Source organism: Miscanthus floridulus, chromosome 8 (genome assembly GCF_019320115.1).
Source record: "Miscanthus floridulus cultivar M001 chromosome 8, ASM1932011v1, whole genome shotgun sequence".
NCBI classification, from domain to species: Eukaryota; Viridiplantae; Streptophyta; class Magnoliopsida; order Poales; family Poaceae; genus Miscanthus; species Miscanthus floridulus.
In genome coordinates this window covers 44,938,757-44,956,486 of record NC_089587.1, presented here as the reverse complement: position 1 = coordinate 44,956,486, position 17,730 = coordinate 44,938,757, and the positions used below count along the sequence as shown (strand labels likewise).

General features: G+C 44.3%; 1 protein-coding gene across 1 annotated transcript; it reads left to right on the top strand.

The window, feature by feature from the left end:
• Positions 1–6,405: 6,405 nt before the first annotated feature.
• Positions 6,406–11,684, top strand: LOC136476265 (26S proteasome non-ATPase regulatory subunit 1 homolog A-like). The gene is made up of 11 exons (XM_066474036.1): positions 6,406–6,706; positions 7,581–7,750; positions 7,851–7,953; positions 8,038–8,206; positions 8,341–8,475; positions 8,571–8,914; positions 9,000–9,135; positions 9,248–9,496; positions 9,757–9,977; positions 10,090–11,050; positions 11,198–11,684. Exons 1-11 carry the CDS (start codon positions 6,555–6,557, stop codon positions 11,519–11,521), a joined length of 2,964 nt encoding a protein of 987 aa, XP_066330133.1. The 5' UTR covers positions 6,406–6,554; the 3' UTR covers positions 11,522–11,684.
• The last annotated feature ends 6,046 nt before the right edge of the window (positions 11,685–17,730 follow it).

Here is a 17,730-nt window from a genome sequence, read left to right as displayed (position 1 = left end):
GCTTACCGCCTATGTGTAGGTGAACCAAGTGTGGTACTTAGAATGCTAACATAGAAGTGGTGATTCGAGGGACATTTGAGATGCTTAGTTGAAGCAATCAAAAGGATTGATCAAGAAAAGCAAGCAACACCCAAAAAGAGAGCTAATCCTGATATTTCAAGTGGCATTCTCAAATTAATGCTCTCATGCAAGCATTGATCAAAAGATGAAGCAAGCCAACCACAATAAGAAAGTGCACTTGATCATAAGTGGTATTCATTTCATATGAGTGAAGAATGGAATTCAACATGATATTTATTGGTCTTCACCAAGCTTATAATTGGACTTCACATTGCTATTGGAGTAATAAATTGGAATCTATGTGACTATCCTCTACTCCAACATAGCAAAGGTATCATTATAATGTGCATGATCATTTCATCCCTTACTAGTATGTGGTTAGTGCATATAGTACATGCTTCATAGAATCATGCATACCAAATGAAATGTTTAAATTCATAACCTACCACTATTGCTTGAATTATTACTTGATCTAGTGGTTAGTATATGAATTTGTTCATGAGCTAGTGATCCCAAGTACAGAAGTACTTGATCTAATTTGGATTGCTAACAAGTGACAAGTACAACATTGGTAAGATAACTCTTGCAAGAAGTGTGAAGAAGCTTGTCATTGGTTCAAACCGGACTTGAAAGCTTAGGCAAATCAATTTAGTTTAAGTTAACCATAGAAGCTCATGATAGTGATAAGAGTATAAGCACAAGACAACAATATAAATAGATATTTAGTTCGTTTGTTTCAAGTGATATCTAGACTCAAGCATTTTATCAAGAATCTACAAATGATGTCTAGATCAACTCACAAGTGATATCCTATAAGTGATACTCATGAAGATAGCAAATGTTCAAGAAATGCTTTTTATTGATAAATCCAATAAGTGGTTCCATACTAGAAAATTATTTCAAGTGATATCATATCTACACATGGTATCAATCATGCAAGACGATGGTTCCACAAGTGATCCACAACTTTAAGTGATCATCAAATGAAGAATGTATCCTTCACCTGCAAGAGCTCAAGTGTATCAAATGGATGACTCATGCTATCACATAGGGGGAGGTGTCCCACAAATTGATCTCAAGATAAAAAATCTTATGTGTGGTATCTCAAGAAGCCATACACAAGATACAAGTGGTATAAGTTACAAGTGGTATTTACAAATGGTGTTATTCCAACAATCAAGTGATGTCCATAAAAATGCAAGATTCAAGCCTCAGCCATCTACCCCAAATGCATACCTTTGCATCAATGAGAAGCACACCTTTTATGAAAATTGATGACAAAGAGAGAGAGACTGTACAAAGATATGAAAGCTTTGAGATTGAGATTGTACAAGGGGGAGAGATAAGATATAAAAGCTCAAAGAAGTAGAGGTTGGACATGGACATGGACAAAAAGGGAGCAACATTGAAGAAAAATGATGGATCAAAATTCTTAGATAAGAGAAGCACACAAGTGGGGGGAGCAAGCTCATGAACTTTGATTGATTGCATTTGATATGTGCATATTCATGTGCTTGCTTGCATTGCATAAGCTTTCAAATTTAATATGCATGCTTGTGTGGTGTATGCTAGTTGTAGAATTTGATTGATGAAATGAAAACTAGCATGCATAGGATGATAGCTAGACACCTGGTATGATTTTCAACTAATGCTAGTACCGTGGTTTTAATGTTGATCTCACGAGGTATCTAGTAATTTTATTTCCAAGTGATATCTAGCTAACCATGGTGCTAAGGATGAACTTAAAGGTGCAACTCCAATTGGTATCACGCTTCAAAGGTTTACTCTATACACCTTAGCATCATTTGATAGTAATTACTCTCCCATAATCCCAATCTATGCATATGTGCGAACTTCAAACCAAACACTCTAGCACGTATGTAGGGGGAGCTAATACTACCATCTCGGGTTTGTGGTACTTATCCAAAATCATTTTCATATGGTAAAATTGCTTGGACAAGCAATATGAATCCAAAAGAGCTTAATTTCCATATCTTTGTAGAGTTGTCATCAATTACCAAAAAGGGGGAGATTGAAAGGTCCTTGTGTGGTTTTGGTAATTGAGTGACAACCTAGGTGAACTAATTATGTTTATATAAGATACACAGGTGATTAGTCTACATGTACATATGTGTGAGCAACATATGACATAAAGGTGAAAATGGCTTGGAGATGTTGCAAAGCTCACACATGTAATGATGAAGAAGCTCATTGCACATAAGACATGACATTGAGTCATGTGATCAAGGTGGAGAAGATCAAGACAAGACTTGGCTTGATAGACCGGTTGCAAGCGTGAAGGGCAAGTTGGAGGCTTTGGAGCGATGACCACGTGGCGGTGAAGCTTAAGCAAGACTTGGTGCCGATGGATGAAGGCAACGGTGAAAAGCAAGTGAAGTCAAGATCGATGAACCAATATGATCATGTGATGATATGAAATGGATCATATCATTGTTGATTGTGTTGGTGCATATGTTGCATCGACATTGGAGGAGATGGAATGGAATGCGCAAGGCAAAGGTATAACCTAGGGTATTTCATTGCACCGGTCATAGGTGTGTAGAGAAGTTAATGACCAGGTTTAGGATAGATGGCCATACTATCAAGAGGGGTAAACTTGTTTGCATATTGGTCATCTAAGTGCCACTCGAGTGATCTAACTTTGCATCGTTGCTAGGATTGAGTGGCATGGCAAGTTGAGTGGCTAATCCTTTGGAAAAGGTTTTTGTGAAAATGCTAACACACATACACATGGTGGTGTTGGCACATTTACATAGGAGATGAAGTTGGAGTTGATGTGGATTAACTCGGCGATGAAACGGAGGCGAGAAGGGTTAGGAACTTCACCGGTAGAGTGTTCGCCCGTAGAGTACGGACAGTCTGACGGTGTCACCGGCGCCCTATATAGAAAAGATAGGGTCTCATAGAGTGGACCGGATGCTGGTCACGTGGTGACCGGACGCTGGGATCCTACGTCCAGTCAGTGGCTGCCGAGAGCGTGCAGGCGTCGGTCTTCGACCGGACGCTGGCGCTGGAAGTGACCGAACGCTGGCAGGGTGCATCCGGTTAGGCTGACATACGGTGACGTAGATGACACAGAAAAGTTGGAGAAGGACCGGACGCTGATGCTGCGTCCGATCGTAACCGACCGGACACGTCCGATCGCAACCGGTACCTTACTGGAAACGACCGGACACTAGGGTTGTTATGTCCGGTCAGTTTATGCAGCTACATCCGGTCATCACTTGACCGTTGAGATCAAGTGACTGAAGTTGAATGGAGGCGACATGTGACCGGACGCTGAGGTCCTGCGTCCGATCGATACGACCGGAGCGTCTGGTCGTCCTAAGTTTTGCCTAGTGAAAGGGGTAACAGCTAGTTTAGCCCATGGGCTATAAATAGAAGGTGGCCTCGGCCATGGCTTGTGTTGAGCACCTCGGGGGACTTTGTGTCCATGCTTGTGAGTGCTTAGGAGCCCTCCATCTCACATATGCTTGATAGTGATCATCTGATTGTGTGAGAGAGCGATTCTAGTGCGATTGCATCGTGAGGTTGCATCGAGTGGCATTAGGTGATCGAGTTGCAAGCCGATGGTGCTTGTTACTCTTGGAGGTTGCCACCTCCTAGACAGTTTGGTGGTGGTCTCCGTTGAAGCCCGCAAGAAGCTTGTGCGGTGCTCCGGAGAAGAGCTTTGTGAGGAGCATTGTGCTCGCCCCACGGGAGCCACGAAGAGCAACTCTAGTTGAGCGTGTCATTGAGCTACCCTCACTTTCGGGGTAGGTTCTTGCGGTGCCCGACGTGCGGGCTTGGCGGGTGATGCCAATTAGCCGCCGAACCACCAAGTGAGCGGTCGACACAACGGGGACTAGCGTGTTGGCAAATACGTGAACCTCAGGAGAAAAATCACTGTGTCAACTCTAGTTGAGCGTGTCATTGAGCTGCCCTCACTTTCGGGGTAGGTTCTTACGGTGCCCGACGTGTGGGCTTAGCGGGTGATGCCAATTAGCCGCCGAACCACTAAGTGAGCGGTCGACACAACGGGGACTAGTGTGTTGGCAAACACGTGAACCTCGGGAGAAAAATCACCGTGTCAACCTTGTTCTTCCCGTTGGTTTGCATCATCGTTACACAAACTTGTAATTACTTATGCATACATTGTGCTTGTGTAGTTGCTCTTGTAATTAGTTAGCTTGTGTAGCTTACTAGTTACCTTCTTCCTTATGTAGCATAGAAGTAGCTCCCTTGCGTGGCTAATTTGGTTTGTGTGACCTTGTTAGTCATATTGCTTAGTTTGTGTAGCTAAGTAATTGCGCTCTATAATTTGGCATTGGTTGCATTGTTATTGAACATTGTTAGTGAGCATTAGGTGGCTTTGTGCTTTTGCTTACTAACATGTGTAGGAGCTCCCTTGTTGCTTAAAGTATTAGTGGTATATGTTTGTGTGACCTTGCTTCTAGAATTAGTTGGGTGAGCTCTAGCTAGCCCGGCACCTTCGTTGCTTAATTAGTATCTTTGGAAGGTGCTAGAGAATATAGATAGAGGGGTGTAGTCTTGGCTAGACCAATAGTTTTAATTCCGTACTTGTTTCGGTTAGCAGACGCGATTAATTTTAGAAAGGACTATTCACCCCCCCTCTAGTCCGTTATCTCGACCTCACAGCCACGTGATCAAATAAAAATACGACACGTGGACGAACCAGTGCATGACACGTGAAATAGCCATGGCACGACACGTGGGCTAATAAAAGTCCGACACGTGGAAAGAAGTTGTCAAGCCACGTGGCTGAATAAAAAACGAAACGTGGACGAACAGCACCATGACACGTGGTCGAATACGAAACTGCCACATGGACCAATAAAAATATGACACATGGTCCAATGAAGAAATGACACGTGACCCAACCACAACACGACACGTGTGCCAATAGAAAACATATACGTGGAACAATAGGGGCTGACACGTGGTCCATTAAGCACCTAAAATGTACAAGAACCAGAGATGGCCACGTTGTCCAATAATAAAGTGACACATACCCGAACCATCTCCAATGCAACCGGCTATAGCAGGTACATGTGGAAAGCATCTCCAACGGAAGCAACTGTCAGCGTGGCTGCCTCCTTCCACGCATGCCAAAGCAGTTCTATGACGATCAGTTTTCGTCATAGATCTATCCAATTCTATGACGATTTTCTAGAATTGTCATAGAATTACAAGAATGACGCGACTTCTATGACGAATCGTTTTTCGTCATAAAACTAAAATTATGACGAATTTGGCTCATTCAGTGATGAAAATTGATCGTCGTAGAAGTGAATATTCCTAGCGGTGAACGTTCATCCATTTAATTTGCTGGATGCTTTGAAAGCACAGGAATGATGTGGTCTTCAACGGTATGCCGCCCTCCCGTAATCGCCTCTCAAGAGCGTGCATAGACGTGTGAATCCGTGGAAATTTTGCCTTCCAACTGGTGATCGGGGAGTGATTACCTAGTGGCATAATTTAGTTTCATTATGAATTAGACTCTACTAAAGAATTCATGCTACCTCCCTCCCTTTTGTATTCAGTCATTTGTAGCTGAGCAACAAGCGTTTTGTTGCTCCAATGCAATCAAGTAGGGCCCTGTTTAGTTCCATTTCATTTTGCCAAATTTTTTAAGATTCTTCGTCACATCGAATTTTTGGATAGCATTAAATATAAATAAAAAATAAAACTAATTACACAGTTTAGACGAAATCCACGAGACGAATCTTTTAAGCCTAATTAGACTATGATTAGACACTAATTGCCAAATAACAACGAAAAACGCTACAGTTGTATTTTGCAAAATATTTTGGATCTAAACTGGGCCTAGGTGGGGAGTGCTTCGTCCTTCCGATTTCACCAAAAAAGAAGAAGAAAACAACACATGTAAAACGACTTTGTGGACCCAAATCTCTAGAATTGTTTCCTAGCTACCTCCCACATTGCTGATGTGGACAAGGCTCAAAGCCTCAAACTGTTGAGAAGTAAACACATGTTACAAAAATTGTTGGCAGGAACTCAATTCAACTTGTGAAAAATACAATAAGCATCATGCATTATTATACAATATACATCTTATAGGACATTATATATTTCCACTAGATAGCGTTGGACCCGGGCTTGCCACAATCGGAGATGTACAGAATACGTATCCTATGTCGATTCATTCAATTTTATATTAAATTAAATTAGAAACCAACACTACAGCTACAGGAGAAATACGTCTCCGAAGCAAAAACGAAAACAAAACACACATATCCGAAGTGCCCTCCTCAAACCCTTATATTTACGCCCCGGTCCCCGAGCCCCCTCACCTAGAACTAGAACCGAATCAGCGAATCCGCGATCTTCTTCTGCTCCAAGCAAGGTAGCAAAGCCGCACCCGCACCCGCACCTTGACGAACGGCGAGTAGCAGGAGGGCGTCGCGAACCCTTCGGCGGCGGATCGGTACTCGTAGGCGGCGGAGGAGGACATGGCTGCGGCGGCGGTGATGGTGAGCTCGGCGGGCTCCCTGCTGGCGATGCTGCAAGAGCCGGCGCCGGAGCTCAAGCTCCACGCGCTCGCCAGCCTCAACTCCCTCGTCCACGCCTTCTGGCACGAGATCTCCACCAGCGTCTCCTCCATGTAAGTCCCCTCCTCCTCCCCGCGCCCTTCCCCCGCTCTCCCAGCCGCGCCCTCCACTCCTGTCCCCCTCAATTTGCCCGTTCTGCCGCCGCCACGTCCGACGGCGGGTGCGGCGGCGCCCCGTCGTCGCGCGTTTCGTTTAGTTTCGGCGAATTTCGGTTAGGCTAGGTTCGATTCGGGCTCGCCTGGAGAGGTCCGGCTAGATGGCGTCGGCGGCGCCGCGTCGGGTTCGATTCAGACTTCAGAGGGAACCCTGGGTTCGATCTGTTCGGATGGAGGTTTTGGGAGGGTTATTAATGTGCTGCCGTTGGTTACTGGAAACCTAGAATTTTTAGAATCTAGAGCTTGTTATGATTCATGCCCTCCAATTTATGGATACTGTTTGCTGAAAAAACTGAACTTTCTCACTAGGTTTCTAAAAAACTGAACTTTGTCACTAGGTTTCTAGATTGACTACCACAACAAATCCCAAACTTTTAGATTGTGGTTATCATGATAGGATATGAATCAAATGTGGTAAGTTTGTTCTTAAAAATAAAAACCTGTAACCCGTCGCAAAGTAATACTGACCTATGTGTTTATACTGTTTAATGTGGGAGCTGCCCTTAGCTTATTGGTTGCTCCTCAGTTCAATAGCAGCTATCCAGTCATAGTGGAGAAACAAGTAAATGCTATATGAGAATTGGTGTTTATTTCCTGGGAGTTACATTCATTTAGAAGGATCCGTATGAATACCAAGATTATTCATGACTGCTGCAATTGATGTGCATGGGCCAAAATACTTTGTCTCTTTATCCTGTAAAAAGTTTTGACAATCAGTATAAGCTTGGGTGCTTTCCTTTGTTTCTCACAATTTGTTCCCTGCTGCTTGCAGTGAGAGTTTGTACGAAGACGAGGAGTTTGTCCAGAGGCAGCTTGCAGCACTAGTTGCCTCTAAGGTGTTTTTCTACTTGGGCGAGCTAAATGATGCTCTGTCGTATGCACTTGGCGCTGGACCCCTGTTTGATGTTTCTGACGACTCTGATTATGCTCAAACACTGTTAGGTGAGGAACTGCCTGGCGCCTGCATTATGATCAGTTAATTATTACCAGCGCTAAAAGTACTGTGTTCACATTACCTCCTTTGCCCTGTTTCTTTTTCCAGCAAAAGCTTTGGATGAATATGCTGCCATCCAATCAAGGTCCACTGGGGAAGAAAAAACGATGGACCCTAGGCTGGAGGCCATTGTGGAAAGGATGCTGGACAAGTATGATACTTTGCTCATAGTCCATTGTTTCTTGGTTTGTTAAAAATGCAGCTCTGAGGTCACATATACATGGTTGCCTTTCAGGTGCATTCTTGATGGAAAATATCAACAGGCCATGGGTATGTCTGTTGAGTGCCGGAGACTGGATAAACTGGAGGGAGCAATTTCTCGATGTGATAACCTTCATGGAGCTCTTTCATATTGCATCAATTTGTCTCACCAATATGTTAGTCACCGCGAATATCGATTGGAGGTAGGCATGCTATGGATGATTGATATTATAAATCCTGCCAATTGATTCAACCTCTTGTGATTGGCACACAACTACTGTGCACAAAATATTAGAAAATCATCTTGTCGTCTAACATTTTGTTTCTGCATTTCCAGATTCTACAATGTCTTGTCAAAATATATCAGACATTGCCAGATCCAGATTATTTAAGCATTTGCCAGTGTCTTATGTTCTTGGGTGAGCCTGAAAGTGTTGCAAGCATCTTGGACAAGCTGATTTCTGGAAGCAAGGTATGCCCTTTTTTTTCCCTTTGCCAAACAAGACGGTTTCTCAGTTCGCTGATTGCCTTTATTTTTGAAACTTAACCTTTATGTTCATTTGCCAGGATGATGCTCTACTTTCATATCAAACTGCTTTCGATCTTGCTGAAAATGAAAATCAGGCTTTCCTCCTGAATGTGCGGAATCACCTTGATGCATTGAGTTCACATACTTCTGCCCATGTGGACCCTGACAGTGGACCGGCTGTACCAAGTAATCAAACTAATGCTGCTACAGAACCGTCTGGGGATGTCCAGATGAGAGACGACGTAAACATGCCAAATGGCAGTGCTACCACTGTGGATCCAAATGCAGCAACACATGCTGATAGGCTGACAAAAATCAAGGGTATACTGTCAGGAGAGACATCTATTCAGTTGACATTGCAGTTCCTATACAGCCATAATAGGTAATGTGAAACTATCTGACTGAATTGTAACAGCTGACTGTTCTTTTAGTCTTGTGTCTTAAATTTATTTTTCTTCATTTGACAGGTCTGATCTTCAAATTTTGAAGACTATAAAGCAAGCTGTGGAAATGAGGAACAGTGTCTGCCATAGCGCAACAATCTGGTCTAATGCAATCATGCATGCAGGGACAACAGTTGATACTTTCCTCAGAGAAAACTTGGTATGATTGGTTTCACACAGTGTACTTGTTATCAAATGCCTAGCATCTTCATTTTTTATAGTTTGCTTTGGTTGGTATGCTTATATTTGTCTCATATTGGTCTGTATTACAGGAATGGCTAGGTAGGGCAACCAACTGGGCCAAGTTCAGTGCCACTGCTGGGCTAGGCGTCATTCATCGAGGCCATCTTCAACAAGGCCGTGCATTGATGGCCCCCTACCTGCCTCAGAATGGCGCTGGTGGCAGTGGTAGCCCATACTCGGAAGGAGGTGCCCTCTATGCTCTCGGTTTGATTCATGCCAACCATGGTGAAGGAATCAAAGATTTTCTTCGTGAGAGTCTTCGCAACGCCACTTCTGAGGTACTATTCCAGGGCCACATTGGCAAATCTTTGGTTTGTAACAGTCCTTTCATGAGAGTGACTACAGGATCTCGATGTAGTTTTTATGTTCATGAGTACACTATTGCTGCAATCTTATAGTAACCTGCAGGTAGGGGAAATGTGGGAGTGAGGCAAATGTTGGCAGTAGTGGGAAAGTTTGATTTTTTTTTTGTTTCTTATATATATGGTACATGTTTCCTTTCTTTCACAAAATTGCATGCTAACTTTGAACAATACAGGTGGTCCAGCATGGTGCTTGTCTGGGTCTTGGGCTTGCAGCATTAGGTACATCAGACGAGGAAATATGCGAGGACATCAAGAATATTCTGTACACGGATAGTGCTGTGGCCGGTGAAGCAGCTGGTATTGGCATGGGTTTGCTCTTGGTTGGTACGGCCAGTGAGAAGGCCACTGAGATGCTTGCCTATGCTCATGATACACAACACGAGAAAATTATCAGGTATGCAATAGGATGCCTTATGACAAACAAATTCTTAACTACTACTCTACATGATTTTCTTGTGGTAAAGACTGTAATGATGTTCCTGTTCTGACTCCTTTCCTATCTTCAGGGGCTTGTCACTTGGAATTGCATTGACGGTGTATGGCAGGGAAGAAGAAGCTGACACCTTGATTGAACAAATGACTAGAGATCAGGATCCCATACTTCGTTATGGCGGTATGTATGCATTGGCTCTAGCATACAGAGGGACTGCAAATAACAAAGCTATCCACCAGCTTCTGCATTTTGCTGTGTCGGATGTGAGCGATGATGTGCGGAGGACTGCAGTGTTGGCTCTTGGTTTTGTTCTGTACAACGAGCCTGAACAGACACCCAGAATTGTGTCCCTACTATCAGAATCATACAATCCACATGTCCGTTATGGTGCAGCCCTAGCTGTTGGAATCTCCTGTGCTGGAACAGGATTAAGTGAAGCCATCTCCTTACTGGAGCCTCTGACATCAGACGTCGTCGACTTTGTACGCCAGGGTGCCCTCATTGCCATGGCAATGGTGATGATCCAGACCAATGAATCTTACGATTCACGTGTTGGAGCATTCAGGCGCCAGTTGGAAAAGATAATCCTTGACAAGCACGAGGATACCATGAGCAAAATGGGTGCCATACTGGCTTCCGGCATTATTGACGCCGGTGGCAGGAATGTCACCATCAAGCTCAAGTCGAGGTCAAAGCATGACAGGCTCACTGCTGTTGTCGGACTAGCTATTTTCACCCAGTTCTGGTACTGGTACCCGCTCACCTACTTCATAAGCCTTGCCTTCTCCCCGACGGCCCTCATCGGCCTCAACTCTGACCTGAAAGTGCCAAAGTTTGAGTTCCTGTCGAACGCTAAGCCGTCGCTGTTCGATTACCCCAAGCCAGTGACTCAGCAGACTGCGACCGCATCGGTCAAGGTGCCGGCGGCCATCTTGTCGACGTATGCCAAGTCTAAGTCTAGGGCAAAGAAGGAAGCAGAGAGCAAGGCCAAGGAGAAAGCAGAGGACTCTTCCAATGCTTCTACTTCGATGCAGGTAAGCGTTGCTGGACCGATCAGTAGTTTACAAGTTGTATTAGGTTAACTGGTTGCTTTGATTTGTGTTCAAGTTGAATTAACTGCTTGCTTTGATTTGCACCAAACTGATTGGTACACTGGCAATTGGTTTTCTCTGTGACCTCAGGTGGACGGCGCTGCTGCAGAGAAGAAGGCCCCCGAGCCCGAGCCTACGTTCCAGATTCTGACGAACCCGGCCCGGGTCGTTCCAGCCCAGGAGAAGTTCATAAAATTCCTGGAAGACAGCAGGTACAAGCCGGTGAAGGCTGCCCCCTCGGGATTCGTCCTCCTGCAGGACCTCAAGCCCACGGAGGCCGAGGAGCTCACCCTAACTGACACGCCGTCAACCGCCGCCACGACCAACGCCCCGGCATCCAGCGCCAGTGAGCCGGCCGCCATGGCTGTCGACGATGAGCCCCAGCCGCCCCCGGCTTTCGAGTACACCGAATAGAGGTTATGATCCTCGGATCAGGATGTGTGGGTTGGGTTGTCTGTAGTAACTTCGTATTGTTGGATTGGCGGAACTCGGGGAACTCGGGGCGTATCACTAATTCATTTATTTTAACTTTATATATATACTTTTCCTTAAGCATTTATTGTGTGATGAAGAAATATATTGCTGTCTGAGTTTTCTGCTGGAGCTGAAGGAAATCAGGAAGGTCCCTACAATGTTGTTGGGGGGTGGTATTCTTGAGCTGTGCTGCATTGGTGTGGTTGGCATGTGCGGCACGTGCGGTTTTGTAATGTTTCATGTCGCTCTCGAATATGATCCCGGCTGTGAATTGAGGGCAGAGATGCGTGGCCCACGTTAACAGCCTGTTTGGGATGGCAAGCACTGTGAAGAATAAATTCGAACCTTTGTTCCCATATATTTTATGGAAATAAACGAGAACAAATTCGAACCCCAGACTTGGCGAAACGAAAAATGGCCAAACCTTCAAACCTTTCCACCGGCGTGAGGAGGCGTGAAATTTACGAGAACCTTTTTGTCTCTTGAGTTAACATGTGGAAACGCCTGGCGTGTCGTCGTTTCCTGTATTTTTTTTATTGGAAAAAGTCTACTTAACCTCCCACCTATCAACTATGGTCTAGTTTACCCCAAAACTATAAAACCGTCTATTTTATCCCTGAACTTTTCAAAACCGTCTATTTTACCCCCCCGGGCGGTTTTCGACGGTGGTTTTGCTACAGTAACAGTGGTTTGCTACGCTACCTGTGGTTTCACCTTTTTCTTTTTTTATTTATTTTCGCTGAATCTTTGAAAAATCATAGTAAATCATAGAAAAATCATAAAATGGAAAATCCAATTTTGTTGGACTCCACATGAGTAGATCTACATAGTTAACATATAATGTGGTATGCTTTAGTACAAAGGTTTTGCTGTACCTTTAAATTAATTGGAAAATCTAATTTTGTCTGTAATTAATTGGAATTTATCTATAACTAAGTTATACATGGTCCAATGAGTACGAAATTTTTACTATAGTTCAAGCATACAATAATTAGCCTACCATAAAAATTTCACCATAATTGGACCACAGAAGCTGCAGCTATGAATTGTTCCAATTAATTACAGACAAAATTGGATTTTCCAATTAATCTAAAACTAAAGCAAAAATTTGTACTAAAGCATATCATATTATATGTTCATTGTGTAGATCTACTCATGTGGAGTCCAACAAAATTAGATTTTTCATTTTATAATTTTTCTGTGATTTACTATGATTTTTTAAAGATTCACCAGAAATAAATAAAAAAGACAAAACCACCATCACTATAACAAAACCACCGTTACTGTAGCAAACCACCGTCGAAAACCGCCCGAGGGGGTTAAAATAGACGGTTTTGAAAAGTTCAGGGAGTAAAATAGACGGTTTTATAGTTTGGGGTGAAGTAGACCATAGTTGATAGGTGGAGGGTTAAGTAGACTTTTTCCTTTTTTTTTCAAATACGTCGTTCCTACACGAATACGCACTCACATCTATAAACACATGCGAATACACTATACTTTTAAAGGCACTTCTGAAACACACACACGCCTACTCTCTGCGTCCTAAAATATAATGTTTTGACGTATTCAAAATAAGTTATAAAGTATTCTAAGTAAATTAACTCTCCTAAAATTCCTTTATAAAAAAACTTTTCTAAAATTCCAACCACATGCGTACATGTTATTAGTGTGTACCATCAGACTCAAAATATGGTAAGCACAAAGTCTTTTAAAAGTTAAGAGATGACTACATGCATCATTTGCACTCTCTATGATTTGTTATAAAATTTCTCAGATACTTTATATTTCATGACTGAGGGACTTTTAAGGGCACTTATAAAAGATTGACACCGAGACTAGCTGCGTTCCATATCCTAAAAAAATATAGACAAAAGGCAAATGTGAGAACTTAAATCTAAATAGATATATTCTACCTGAAAAAAAATCCAACCAACTAAACTACGCTCCATTTACCTAGCCTTTAAACTCTTAATAAACACATATATACCATATTAAATTCGATACCTTTGTTAACTATTGCTCCGTTCGCTTGTTTGATAAGCCATGACTGAAAGTACTGTTGGCTGAGTTATTGTGAGAGAAAAATACTATTTATTAGCTGAAAAAATACGATTTATAAAGCTGAAAAAATACGGTTTATAAGTGAACAGGGTACCGACTCAAGTTCAACTGCTCTACTTCGAGTCCCTGCAGCTTGATTTGGTTCCGCTGTCCGTGGTCCGTGCTATCTTTTTCTTCGCAAATGCAGGTCTTTCTAGATTCTCTTTCTCTTTCTTTTTCGAAAACGCTATCGTTTCGTCATTTTCTATATAGATAGAAATATAAAATGAACACCATGACTTGAGCTGTATTCACACGCCTTTCCACCACCATACAGTACGAACGATGCAGTTTCTAAATACGGACGGCTAATTGGATATGGGCATATATGCAGCCTGTTCATTTGATCGTATTCAGCTTATAAACCATGATTTATCAGCCAACGAATAATATTTTTTTCTCATACCAAATCAGCCAACAGTCAGCTATGGCTTATAAGCCAAATCAGTCCAAACGAAAAGAGCGATGGTCTTGAAATTGCTGTTGAGCTTCAGCATGGCCGATTCAGGTAATAATCTTATTACACTAGTATTGTTTCAAAAAAAATTATTACACTAGTATCATCCGGTGGCAGCAAAAAAAAGTCTCGATCAGAGACTAATCCTCGTCGACATGTCGCGTCGCCGACTCGCCGTCCGGCGCGTTTCGTCACGCCATCTGGACGATCCGTGTCCGCTTCCGACTCGTCATTTCGCTGCAAACAAACAGCTGTGGTGGTGTTCCTTTCTTCTGTACTAGGAGACGGCGGAGCCTAGATGAGCAGCCGAGGGTTAATCAATAAAGAAGATTTAGAACAAATATTGAAGAATAATAGTGAAATTATATTTTTTCTACAGTAAATACAGGCCTGGTTTAGATCATCTCTAAATTCCAAGTTTTTTCACTCTCTCTTCATCACATCAAATTTTGAACGTATACATGGAGCATTAAATGTAGGTAAAAAAATAACTAATTACATAGTTTAGTTATAAATCACGAGACGAATCTTTTAAACCTAGTTAGTCCACGATCAAACAAAATTTATCAAATACAAACGAAACATGCTACAATGTCCAGATTACAAAAATTTACGATCTAAACAAGGCAACAGAGCAAGATCAGTCTCACCGGGCTGCAGCCCCCTAGCCCGCCGTGGATCCGCCAAGTCTAGAAGGACGAGACGCGATCAAAGGCAATGGCCGCGACACGCGAGACACCGCGGGGCCCACCGCCCGCAGCGGCTGGAGCCAGGAGGCCCGGCGTCTGGCCCACGCGACAGTGCCCTGCGTCCGACGGGCCAGCGCCGCACGTACGCGACCGGCAAGTCCGGCCGTGGGACCCCCCGCCGGCGCCTCGAAAAAATCGCGTGCTCTCTCCTCTGTCGTACCGCTTTCGCACATTGACCCCTCCAAAGTCGCTTGCGATGAAAAACTTTGCGTAGCCACTTCTTTCTTCTCCATGGGATTATTAGTTTCCCTAATTTATTATTTTTTATTTGTTAATAGATGGCCTTGTTCGCTTGTTTTATAATCCGTACTTTTTAACTTGTTTTTTTAGCCAGAACAGTGTTTTTTCTGTCACAACAAATCAATCGGAACAGTGATTCACTTGTTTTTTCAGTGAAGCGAACGGCTCGTTTTACGTGGTTTCAAGCTCCGATTCTATTTTCATTTCTAAAATATTTAGTTTAAAATCACAAAGTAGATTTCTCTTGAAAAATTCTCAATCTAATGCAAAAACACAAAATTATTTAACACTAGTCCGCCACAAGGTATCCATTTGGCTAGCATTTTCTTAATAGTAAAACACGCTCTTTCGTTCTGAAAGTATTTTCCAATGTAAGTCTAGTCTACCATCATCAACCTTAGCTTTTCAATCAATGAACTTGACCTTTTCCAACTTTTCATCATTTTAGTGGTCAAAGGTTAAGAAGGTCCTATGAATCATCATTAACTGAACTTTAAAGTTTAGTCCTAAGCCATCAAATAGGTGGACTAAACTTTAGTTTAGCCTAACTAGTTGCTAGTCCCTCCTCGGTCCTCATAGGCCTTATTCGGCTTGTTTTTTCAACCGGAACAATGTTTTTCTCTCACAACATTTCAGCCAAAATAGTGTTTTTCAGCCACTTTCAGCCAAGTTTCAGCAAGCCGAATGGGCCCATAGAGTCATAGCTCATGTATCGAAACAACATAGTACTAAACTTAGTTGTCTAAACTGTCATCTAAACTTTAGTTGAACTAACAACTAGCCCCAGATGATCCAAACAGACCCTAAAGCTTGAGTTGGACCAGCAAGAATCCTAAAAAGAATTATATTTTAGAAGCAATACTCCACCCATAGTTTTTTTAATCAAATTGTTCTCATATCCGTAGAAGTTTAAAAGCATCACATCTATCCGTCCCAAGATGGTGGAAGCAATGTATAGCCAATTGGGCCTGTTCGCTTGAACTTATCATCCGACTTATTAGCTAGAATCTACAGTATTTTTGTCTCACAACAAAACAGCTTTAGCCAACTCTAATACCAGCTGAAGAGGCCCGGAACCAAGCTAGGCCATTATGCCAGTCTCAGTGAGGATTTTTTATGGTTGTTTTCAAAACTATCATGCCATATAGAGTAAACTGAAACATGAACTCTTAATAGAAAGTGTTGTTCAATAGTTTTATAAATATTTAATTTTATTTTATGACTCATAGAAAGTTAGTAATCAAGAGTTTCATTCATTTATTGTCTGATCTTACCAACGATGTCTCGCGATCGAAAATGTTTACGTAACAGCTTGCCTTGTCGTCGAGGAACATCACGGGGTGGCAAACTGCCGTACCGAAGCAGTATTTTACTTTCCGTCAGGTACTCCAATTGCAAATAAACATATGACAGTACTTCCAGTCGTGTGGGCCCGGGGCAGTTTAGTGGACGTGAGACCGTCTCCAACAGAGTTGGCAAACAACGACACAAACGTAAAATGCATCATCTACGGTGTTTTAGCTGAATGAAACGCGCTCCAACAGAAGACGCATACAACACACCCATTTTGCGAAGCGGATGAACCAGAACGCAAAAACGCGTCGCCTCTCTCGGGCGACGCAAATCTAGATGAAGCGGAGGAGCGAGTCGAGGAGGCCGGCCGGAGCGAAGGGAGGAGGTCGGAGCAGCCCGCGAACGACGACGGCGAGGCGGGACCGCGGCGCCGGCGGCAACAGATCGACGTCCGGCGCAGGCGGGTCTCCAGAACTGGCCCCCTCGCACGTCGCAGTGGAGGCCGCATCTGGCCCCCGCGGAGGGGCGGTGGAGCCTCCAGGATGCGCCGAGGACCCTCGGACGGCGGCGGCGGCGGCGGAGCCATACCTTCCCCAACTCTGGCATCCGTGCGTGGCTGTGGTGTAGGCGGCCGCGGGGCCCCAGATCCGGCACTCACGCGCTGCAGCAGGGAGCCCGCGGCAGCAGAGCCCGCTCCCGGTGCCAGGGGCACGCCGGCGGAGGAACCCGCCTTTGGCGGCGCTGGAGGCCGTGCCGCGCTCACGTGCTCATCCGAACGCGATCGAGGAGGGGAGGAGGAGGAGGAGGAGGGTGGGGGAGGGGAGGGTGCCGGCGCCGGTGGTGCAGGATGCGCTGCGGACCCTCGGACGGCGGCGGCGGCGGCGGAGCCACGCCTTCCCCAACTCCGGCATCCGTGCGTGGCTGTGGTGTAGGCGGCCGCGGGGCTCCAGATCCGGCACTCACGCGCTGCAGCAGGGAGCCCGCGGAAGCAGAGCCCGCTCCCGGTGCCAGGCGCACGCTGGTGGAGGAAGGGAAGAGGACGCTCTGCTGCGTCCGCTGGTGGAGAAGAGAGGATATGGGTCACGGTACCTTTTTACTGTGCGTTAGGCAAACCGGAAAATACCTCCTGTGTTTAGGTTGGATCTGTTGGAGTCGGTCTGGCCACCCATGCTTCCACCGGCCCCCAATTGGCACCACAACCAGACCGCGAGCGAGCGAGCGAGCGAGCGACACACCTCCCCTCTGTCCTCTCCCTCCCCTCCGTCCGGCCTCCCCCCCCACCCTTCTCCTCCTCTCCTCCCTCCCAAAAC